We start from the raw sequence: 11272 nt of genomic DNA, 5'->3' as shown, positions 1-11272 counted from the left end.
TAAGATTTCTTATACTTTTAGTTAAGGATTTAGTAGATACAAGAATTTCTGTGTTTAAAATTACCATTTTAAAAATTTATTGAAATGGTAAGAGAAAATGGATGTTTTTATTTTCTTAATTAAAAAAAATTCAATTTTTTTTTTACTTCAAAGATTTTTAATTACACATGAGTAATTGATTACCAATAGTTTTATTAAATACTTATAATTATAAGTATACCGCCTGAGTTCGATGCGAGGCTAAAATGGACAAGTAGTCTACCTCCCAGGATGTGGAAAACTCTATCAAGCGTATTCAACAGCGTCGTGTACCAGTGATGTCTCCAAGCTCGGGATCCCCTCCGATGTCCTCCCCCCACACACTCCCTACACCCCCAATTTTATTTTCACGGCCAGCACGAACGGTCTATGCATATAGAGGCCGAGTATGATAGCAAAGTACGATGGAGACCCTGCACGAAAAGCATCGTAACTTGGCCACAGAGCCGCAGAAAGACAAGGTCCTGGTATGTACGTGTTGCCAGGAGCCTGTACATTGTGCTGGTTGCAATTGTGTGAAAAAAGCTTTGCGAATGTCTTCGCAAGAACAGCCGCCATTCCACTCGGAATTGACCAAAATGCGTGACGCGACGAATACAATAAAATAAATTTTTTGACATACTTGACATGGCAACAAGCAGCTTTCAGGAACAGGAAATGTCACAACCCCGAATGCCATGGCAACAAAAAGGTTTTTTTCTGCTGTATAGCTCTTCGAAAACAAGCTTCCAGTTGTCTGCTTCAAAGGTCCCATAAGTCATAAAGAAGGATCTTTAATGTGGGTAGTAAAAGATCATCGGGCAAGGCAACCCAAAAAAGGAAATTATTTGTGCATATCAAATCAAATCAGATCAGAGCAAGTATAGATAAGGAAGCAGGATACAAAAAAACGCGTTTTTCTTTTTCTTCTCTTCTTTACCAGTTTGTCCATTCTTCCGTACTTTTACGATGAGCACTCACGCTGAAAACACCTACGACCAAGCCACAGGCTACTACAACTTCGACCACGACGATGCGTCCACCATCCCCTACGACCACGACGATGCGTCCACCATCCCCTACGACCCTGACGCGGCATCACATCTTTCATACCATTCCCGTTCCACCATCTCCTCCGCGCCACCCCAATTCTCGCCCGTCCTTACACCCACCTTCAGCTTCGATAACGCCAGCACGGCCTCACACCACTCCTTTGTCACCGTCTTCTCTTCCGACTCCTCCCTCATCATTGACCTCGGCAACAATGATGATGCGTCCAGTGCTCTGTCGCGTGCGGGTTCGTCCCCACCACCATCACCGCAGTTCAGTCCTTTGCATTCTCCCGTCTTGCCGCCGTCCCCTCTTCTTCCTCACCATTCTGCTCCCGCTTCTCCTGTCCTCTTCCCCGCTCTCGCTCCTCCGATGGTTGAGGTTGCCGAAGACGAAGAGACTGAAGAGGCGCCTGTGCCAGAAGAGGACGAAGAGATCCCATATGCTGGTGATCTCATGGACATTGACAGCGACGACATGGAGATCGACGACGATCAGAGCAATCTGATGCACGTAGACTGGGTTCCTCCTTCGTACCCCTGGTGGTACTAAAAAAACCATAAAGTAAGCTACTCTACATTGACCTTTTTATTGAGCGCGTTCACTGACTTGGACACGTCTATTCTTTCTGTTATGATAGATCCCAACAAAAAAAGCAAAAAACACCACAAAAGGTAAGTATAATGTTTCTGCTGTCTTGTGCTTCTGCTTCTTTCCTATCATAAACGCGCTCATTGATACCGGCTTCTTCTTTTTCGTACAAATTCTAATAGCACCCAAAAAACAATTCAAAAGTCAAAACCCTCAAAAAACATTCAGTATTCAGTTTCAGTATTCAGTATTCCGTATAGCATTGGTAACAAAGTCAACTCTCGTTTTACTAAGCCTGCTTCAAACACATTGCTGCCTGAGAAAGATGAAAACTAACATTGCTGGCTGGTCGATTTAATAGGCCCTCCTTTTCCTGCTTCCGTTCTTTTCTACCGGCTCCTGCTTTATCCTCTTCTTCCCGCTTGTTGGCGTTGGTTTGTTGGCGCGTCGGCGTCGTGGTGATGTGTCGGTTCCTCGGTGGTGCCTTCTCTGCATGGCTTCTGGGGTGGTTCGTTTGGGCCGTCTTTGGTCGGCTCTTTTGCGTGGGCTGTTTTGGTATGTAGTTCAAAGAAGGCTGTCTCAGATTCAAGGCATATATTTACTGATTGGATCCATGCTCTTTAGGTCTTTGCGTGGTCGGTTCGGCTGCGATGCTTCTGGTGTTTGGTCTGGCGGCTTCCGCCTTCGTCAGGCGATGGGGTGCAGTGGAGGGTACCCAGAGTAAGGTAAGGGCTGAGATGGAAGGCTGTGGCAAGGCACTGTGCTATCGCCTGTATAGGGAGATATAGGGGGCCTCTGCGCATGTTTCACGATGACTTTGGACTAGATGGCTGTGGCACCACCGCTGTGCTGTATAGTGATGCTAGGAACATTGCATTGTCGTTTGTCGGTTTTGGAGGACGTGGGTGACACCTTGCATAGCAGGAATGTACAATGGAGCGGCCCGGTAGACCATGGCTCTGTTTGCAGGCACGTATTGATCATCTTTACTTTCACGTAATAAAGGAAAACAAAGTGAGCATGATGTACTAACTAATTTAAAGTATTTTTGCTAGTCGTCCATCCCCCTTCCTTGTAGCAGTCAATCGTTTCGATGATTGCTAATACAAGGGAGGGGAGCAGCTCCATGTAGGACCTAAAGCCGTCTTTGCATTGTGGCATTTATTTAGTCGTGGTTGCTCCATTGGTTCACACTGGCTCAAAAGACGCCCCGTGGTACTCCTGCGTCGACAGTACCACAAAGCATTGTTCCACAAGCATTACCACCTCACCGACCCCACAGCACGGTTCTCGGTCGTCCTCTGGAATGTGTTTACGCCTAAACCGCGTCTGATCCCTCAGGGGGCCTGGGTAGCAGTTAGCTGTCCCTCTGCTATGGAAGTGAGTATCCTTCTGTCTCATAACCCTTACCCTCTGCTTCGGGTGCCTGAAGCTGGGGTGTCCGGGCTGGGGTTGTCCTGGCGAGAGCGGTGCGGTGGTAGTACGCTGCCATTTGGGAGAGCGCCAGCTTTCCAGGCTAGCCGAGTAAAAAAACTTGGCGCTGATCGCGGATTAGCAGAATCCCGTCTTTGGCTTGATTACGTCGTCGTTGCGTGTGGTAGTATGCATGTGCCTACATGCCGTCATGGTGGGGTGGCGCCAATTTCAGACTAGCCGAGTACAAAAGCACCCTTGTGTCAATCGAGGATTCGGAGAATCCCGTCTTTGGCTTGATTTTCTCTTGTCAAAATGCATGCCCATCACGAAAAAGCGTGCAACAGTGAATCACATGTTTCAGCGCAGCAATTTTATCATCACATCAAGAAGTAGCGCAACTCAGTGGTACGGATAACAAGCAAGAATTCGTAGCAACGAAGAGACATCAGCATGGCTGACGGTTCAACTCGAATATTCCAACAAGTTACGTTAGGACGGAAAGGAACTGTTCGGAACAACACATCAAAAAGAGCGGTATCGGCACGTTGTAGACATAAACCAAAAAGCACAAGAGCAAGAAGAATTGACAACATTGCAAATGACAATTGCTACAGTCGAATCGAGATGATGAGTCACCTCTGCTTATGACAACAAACAGCAAGATTTATTCATGCGACAACATCGACGCAACAAAATAGTCGTCATCGGCGTTGATGACATCCAACTTGGTGGCAACAACTCAGGCAAACAACATTTGCGTTAACAAATGACAACAGCGGGAACAGAACAAGCTTTCGAGCAGATCTTCATCTTGGACAATAAGATATCAAGAGCTCCGGACGGCAACATCAACCAAGGCAGGAAGGTGGCAACTAAACCCTGGAATCTGGCACTTATCGAACAATCAAGCGGTCAACAACATTTCAATTACATGACAAGTTTCGTCCGTTTCTGATCGTTTATCGTTGAAGAGAACAAGAAGCCATGGGAACGCTTTTATGTCAAACATACATAATCTGGCGATACTATAGTATGCAGCGTAACGACAACCACACATCAGAGGCAACAAGAGCGACAAGAAACGACGTAGGCAGCACAATTAGTCATTTTACTTGCTACTTTATGAAATGAAAGTAAGTGCGCATGATTATCTGATGACACCGATATCAAGTCAAAAACAATGGTATGCTCATATCTATTATCTGCTTAGGAATCGTAAAGGCGATTCAAAACCTTGGCGATGACCTCCATACAACTAAGCATCACGGGTTTAGACGACAGGAAAGGTCAAGGATACCAATGCGAACAAGTAAGTGAACAAACTAGCATCACATCATATGTGACGGTTTCATTCTTGCTATGGTTGTGAGGCAGTTAACGCGTGGTGAATGAAAACGCAGCTGTAGTAACCGCAAATCAAACACAGGACACAGCTATTTTAAACAATACAAGGTCTCGCTCGTAAGGCGCATCAAACACGACATTGGCTTTGAAGGCGTCATCATCAAGTGGCCCATCAAATTCAGATCCACACGACGGCACTGTATACCAACAAAGCGGAAATCAAGAAGAGCCTACCACCAGTATGCAGTCTACGATACATTGGTGAGAGAGAGACGATCCTACAAACCTGATCGGTGGCAAGCGGAAGCAGTCAATACATCTTTCAAAGTCAAGATGGAAGATACATATGCACATACACACTCAAGGTACATCAATGAAACACACGTGATTGTCGACCAGCATCCATATTGCTCGCTCAATTATCATGCGACGACAATAAGATCATTTGTGAAGAAGACGAAAAAGGGTAATTGTGCAGTGCTCTAAAAGGATTACAACAAACGTCATTGGGACATACCACATATATTCATCAAAACTTCAAACCATCCATTAGCAAAAGTGGCGGCCGAGCGATATTGCTATTTAATGCGTCCTCAAGAGATGCAGACACATGCTTCAAGAAAATTAGCTACAGACAGCAAGATATACCAGGGGCAATAGGCATTTAGAAAAGCATCACGGTAAGAATTAGTGGCAAAAAGCAATTGATCCACCTTGTAATGTTACGCAATTGTGCTCACATTGCTTTGTCGTAGAGCCCTGCATGTTCCTATATACCAGTCAACGAGATCTCTCACGAATATATTCCCACTACAGATGTTTGGTAAGTTAATGTCCAGGTAATGATAGACCCCGTAAATAAGGAAAAGAAAAAAGAAAAGAAAAGAAAAGAAAAAAGAAAAGAAAAAGAAACACAAAAAAATCAGAAAAGAAACAGAAAGGGAAAAAACCAGAAAAAAAAAACAAAAAGAAAAATATATATATACAAGACACGAGTTGCAAGGCAAATGCTGCAAAAAAAAGGCAACTCGAGAACAGAAAAAAAAGAACGACAAAAAGCAGCACCTAGAGCAAGCTTATGGAAAATTATGATACAAGGGCAATACGTTTCTTAAGATACGAATGCACTTGTATCAATTCCGGGCTGAAGACAAACAATTGCATTCAAGACAAACATCAAAACAACGATAGGCATTACCTATACAAGTGGACCAATTATGGAAAAGTAGTTTTAACTGTAAGTACAAAACACATGGTGATATGTTGCCATCAATTTCATCGGTAGCTAACGTCACAAAATCCACGTTATGTTTTCAATATTTCAAACAACAGTAACGAAATCAAGATTCTCGAGTTTGTAATCGCAAAGAACTTATCCATACCTCTAATCAAAAATGACGTCCGTGATCCACAAGAAGAGATGACGAGATCATCATACAACGGATGTAGCTGATGAGTGATACAACAACAATACCGTTATACAAAAGCAAAAAATTACGAAGGATAATCATAAAGTACAACGAGTCAGTGCAACAGCAACTGCAGCACAGCCTTGGCATTTAAAGCAGAAACTTAAACTAGAAGCAAAAGAATAAGGGGCTATCATTACCACGGACGTAAACTTACTAACATTGGTAGAATAAACATATCTTTCTTATCAGTTCAGAATAACACTTACTTTTGCTAGGAAAAATTGGTCAAGACAAGGGATTGTTGCATATAGCCATTCTCGTAAAATATATATCATAACTTCTTTTTATACATAGCATTTCATGGTATCAACCCCTCGGGAATATCACGCCTTTTATCAAGCCACCTGTACGCTCAAATTTAGACAGCCTAAATTTGAATATGGTCTCGCGATAACGTCATTGACTTAAGACACAATTGGAAAGCACCCGGCATAGCCCAAAACCAATGCCTCCGTATAAGTTTTTGCCACATAAGGAGGGATACTGTCGGAGGTTTGAGTATCATACTAGAATGAAGATCTGCGAGATTAACGAGTGACGATTGTGGATGCGTGTAGCTGGGTAGCAATTTGGGTGCTAGTGTCTACAGACGGTGCTTTTGGTAATATGTTTAAAAAGTATCGAGTTGAACCTTTAATGTTAGATGATATATACAGAACGACCGCTTTGGCGTGTGTTATCCTGGCAGTTTGTGCGTACATCTCTAACCTTACGACGACAAAAACAATCGTGATGCATGATATAATGCATAATCTGAAACCACCTAAATTAACATTTTGATTTAATACTGTTCTTGGGCTTTGTGGTCTGCATGTTTGAAATACCTACATAGTTGCCATGTCATTATATAGTATCCAACAGAAAGGCACAAGTTCAAGTTAACATCCGATCAAATAACGGGGAGGCTTGCAGGTACTCTATGCACCAAGCAAGCCTTTTAAGGCTACTAAAGTTGTTGTCCAACTTCATCGGAAAGCTCTTATGCAAGAGAGCGTGTATAGATAAAATACACGATAGAGCTTCATGATTTATTTGGTAAAGAATATACTCGAAATCATTTACTCTGTAATGAGGAGCACTTGTAAAGTTGAAAACTGCAAAGACCATCTGTGCAAAGTCAGGAAACCGTAGATATAGATACTTTCGCAGAATGTAACAATCTCATTAACTGCAGAAGCAGGGTTTATCTAAGATCTACGCTTGCAAATACATCTCGTGCGTACTATGTACACGCTTTTGCAAGAACAATCAATGTTCGTAATTGTGTAACTCGATTGAAATGCCTATTGAAACAACTGCAGTGTCATTGTAGTCAACGCTGCTAAAATGACAAGCGAGTGTATGTTTCAGTGCGAAACGATCTGTGCTTCACGGTGGACTCCCTTTTTTTTTATATACAGTGGAGCTGACATTCAGGAAGACAAAGTCCAACGACAAGGGTAACGGCTTTGATAGTCAGACGGCAGCTTTGAAGGTGCTGCCATTACTGTAGCCTACGAATCTCTCTTTCAAAATTATACGTAGTCATGGAACCATAACCAAACAGATCTTTGCAACTTCAACACTTTTTGTGTTTATTCATTTTTATCATTTTCTTATTTATTTTTGTAGTGGTGCACCTTATTGGTCAAGGAGACACGCACAATCAGATAGTTTAGACTTCAACAACACTTTTTGTGTTATTGATTTTGTCTTTTGGTGGTGCACACCAATGTGCTTTTTGTCATTTTCCTATGGGGCCCCGTAGGGAAAAGTATACACCGATGCCCCCAAACATCTGTTGGTGCTACTGCATAAAGAAATCCTTGCTCTGAAAAATAGACCTGTATTTATACTTTTTCAAAAACCAAAAAAAGTCACACGCTAGTGGATCAGCAGGTCAAGACTGGTTTTCAAGCGCAGTCGCCCCATCACGTGATTGGCTTTGCAAAGCCCTTCTGCTTCTCCTTTGTTCTTTGCTGTGCCAAAGCAAAAGTAAAAGAAGTATCGTTGGATTGACACTATGGAAACACACACGGTCGCTGTCATGCCGCTGTAGTATATAGTGTCGATCCGTGTTTCACCTTGTGCACCATCTCCGCTTCTTATATGGGAACCCCGAGTCCGGATCTCAGGTACCAATCCTGTACTTGATTGAAAAGGCATGGTAACTGCTATACACTCAAGCAGTGTAGCGATGGTAATAAGCAGACACCAAAATACAGAGATTCACCGTTTGTCGACTCGTAATCAAAGGACAACAAGTTGCAAAAAATAAACAATCCAACGTCCATTTCATCATCGGGAAAGATTCGGCGGTTGCAGTAAAAGCAGGGCACGAAAACCAGTGTCTTTTTATTGCGTTCCTCGCTACTCTACGCACTCAACTAGAACAACCTGATTGTAAGGTACCAAACTCACCGATTAGCTTTTAACGTGTTCTCCAACACGAAGGACGGATTTACGAGATGGATCGACGGCGACAAAAAGCACACGATTGCCCTGCTTTCCAAAGCAGACGGAACATGAGAACGGCCCACCGACATTGGCTGGCAACTTTACCAACAGAATCAGAAGAAAGTTGACGGTGGAGTCAGCATTATAATACCAAGATCTCCCTTGGTGCTATACATTGCGTAAAGGATTGTTGTAAGCAAAAGACCATCAGGTCAAACCTGCTAGCACTAAGTTGCTCCTTTAAAAGCAAAAGTGTGTTAAATGCAAAGGAAATATGCAACACATTGCCTGCGACGTCCAGGTGAACTTCAAGTTCATCCGTTGGGTGGGCACTGCCCGGAAATATGACACGCAAACACATGGTCAATATGAAGCAGCTCATATAAGCAAGCAATCAGTCGCCAAACTTACCGAAAGGGTGGCCCTTGTTGTCGGTAGCAGCTCTCAGAGAGCAATGAACCCACCACAACAACCTGTGCGCGAGATCGACGTCGATTTACAGCACGCTCGTAAAATGGCGTATCGCCGTCGTAACATACTTGCTTTGAACGGGTCCAACGCGAAGGGCGCACCTAACATTAAAACGGCAGCTGCTCCAATTCGACAGCTTAATATCGATTTTCCCGGTTTTGTACGGTCACCGCTGGATATCCATTCCTATACGTTCTGCATTCCTTTTGCTTCTCCTTTCATCCAACAGCATATCAAATGCACCCTAAGAACCAACTTTTACAGGTGTCACATACTCTTGTTTTGGTGACGGTTACTACCTGTGCAATTCTGTCATTTCCCACGAAAAATTGCAAAGATATGCCCCAGTTTTCCTAGCAATTCTTGGTGCTTTGAGTACAGAACATTGTGTTTGTACTTTAATACAATGCTCAATGTGCTGGATACTAAGAAGATTGACGCTGGTGAATCATCCATGTGTAGAATAATGATGGACTTTCCGCAAGCCCAGAGAGCTGGATTTTTTCTATCGCTTCTAACAACACTTTCTCCTGGTGTCAAAAGTGGCGAGGCATATATATATATATATATAGGGTTGCTACTTTCATCATTGGAAACAATTGATTGAACGTCTCCAGGGTGAAGCTATTTCGATGGAACGTTGAGATGTACTCTTGGCATATACCAGAGTCATGTACGAAACCACTACGGAACGAATTGGATAAATGGTGGCTAGGCGTTAGGAGTACGATTTTCCGATCCAAGACGACGAAACATGAAGAACTTGTATGAAATGCTACAAGAACGACAAATGGCGTAGAATACTTCCATCGCAGCAGTTTTTTCCACGTTACCACAACTTTTAACTATTTGCGCAACGAAGCGCTGGCAAGAACCTACGTTATAAGATCTCCCTGTCGTCGTAAGTTTCATTTTAGGAAAGGGTGCGTTGAATTGACCTTTAGTGATCGTCCGGCTTAAATCACTCCTTGAATCTACCTGCAGTTCATCACGCAAAACAGCAAAAATGAAGCTTAAATGATGGTTGTCCTCTAGAGAAACCCAAGCATTTGCCTAGTAAAAGTTCATTTCTAAAACCAACAAGCGCAGTTCAGAGAATCCTTCGACCGAAAAAAAAATCAAACAAAAGAGCAATAAAAGGAACTATCAATACTTGACTAGGCAAAAAAGAGCTACATACTTATTCGGATGATCGCTTCAATAAGAGCGGATGAATTATTACTGTAGCAGTGCATATTAGCATGCTACGATTGATCTACGTACGTACTGAATATGCATGTCTTATAGATATGCGATGACGAATCGTATGATATCAATTATGTTTTGCTCCTCTTTCTGCAGATCTGATTGATAATACTACATGTATATAACAAGGTTTTTCAAACATTTGTGTCTACTGAATTCCTTGCATGTAGGTAGTTGCTGCTTGCTTGATTGAAAGTCACCCATCGTAGGATCGTGGAGGACCAAATAACCACCTTGAATCAATACATCTAAATAAAATCCCTGACACCTTTTTGTTACACGTCTATTGGTAGTAACCGAGCAAATTGAAAAATAACGGAAAGAGAATTATACGAAGGACGGGGATCTGCTATGTAGTTTATTAAAGTTACCATAAGATGTTGAGGCTGCAGAACATAAAACCATAGCATTCGATTGCTTAGCAACGCAGTATATTTTCGCCATAAGATAAAACAATACTGACCTTTAGCTTTTGTATTGAAAACAAAGCACTGTTTATGATGCGCTGAGCCGTGTTACCAATGATTGGTGCTTTGATGTTTTCAGGTAAATCTGGCACAAAGAAAACCCCCATTTTGTTAGCTGCTTACGGGGTGTTTTTATAAAGGCTGAGTATTGTACATACTCGTCAAAAGATCGCTGGATCGATGTATAAATCTAAGCGCGCACGCGTAGCAACATAGTATTTATTGGAAGACTAGGTGACATGCGCCATTGGGACAATAGTCACTTCTTTTGCTGCACGCTATTATGATAAAGAAGGTAAAAACAGATAATGTGATGTCGCTCATATAGGATAAAAGTTTAGAGGGAAGGAATAGCAAGGGGCGCGGGTTATTATATATTTAGTCTAAAGTATCCTCTGCCGCTGGCTCTTATCAAGTACATAAGAAAAGATACGACTTGACAGACTATAGTATTCTATAGGCATACTTGATATTGATAGTGAACAAGACATATCATATAAATAGGGGTGCGCGAATTTTTACGTACTTCCATTTTCGGCGATTGCAGGTAAAGCAGTCGCTCTGGCAGGAAAACCGGTCTCTTTTTCTGAGCGCGTTCCTTGACTACTTACACTCACTAGTCATACAATCATACTAACACCAATTTTTACGTACGTCAACCTTTACGTACCTTTAAAACATAGTGTGGGCTTTCTTGCCCTTCCGTGAAATTTGATTATATATACAAAATCTTCAAAGTAATAACAACAACATGTATGGTCC

The 11272-nt window shown here is 42.5% G+C and overlaps 2 protein-coding genes across 2 annotated transcripts; one reads left to right on the top strand and one right to left on the bottom strand.

Moving 5' to 3' along the window:
• Positions 1 to 2120: 2120 nt before the first annotated feature.
• BDB00DRAFT_941096 (uncharacterized protein) lies at positions 2121 to 3111 on the top strand (the record flags this gene model as incomplete). Its single annotated transcript, XM_053129360.1, has 3 exons — positions 2121 to 2214; positions 2284 to 2384; positions 2829 to 3111. The coding sequence occupies 3 exons, from the start codon at positions 2121 to 2123 to the stop codon at positions 2979 to 2981; spliced, it is 348 nt and encodes a 115-aa protein (XP_052976576.1). The 3' UTR covers positions 2982 to 3111.
• Positions 3112 to 5773: 2662 nt separating this feature from the next.
• BDB00DRAFT_838669 (uncharacterized protein) lies at positions 5774 to 6048 on the bottom strand. The gene has a single exon (XM_053124648.1). The coding sequence runs from the start codon at positions 5976 to 5978 to the stop codon at positions 5808 to 5810; it is 171 nt and encodes a 56-aa protein (XP_052976575.1). The 5' UTR covers positions 5979 to 6048; the 3' UTR covers positions 5774 to 5807.
• Between the last annotated feature and the right edge of the window lie 5224 nt (positions 6049 to 11272).

The sequence above is a fragment of the Zychaea mexicana genome (genome assembly GCF_025766255.1).
Source record: "Zychaea mexicana strain RSA 1403 chromosome Unknown BDB00scaffold_73, whole genome shotgun sequence".
In the NCBI taxonomy this organism is placed as follows: Eukaryota; Fungi; Mucoromycota; class Mucoromycetes; order Mucorales; family Lichtheimiaceae; genus Zychaea; species Zychaea mexicana.
This window is presented reverse-complemented; position numbering and strand designations above follow the sequence as displayed.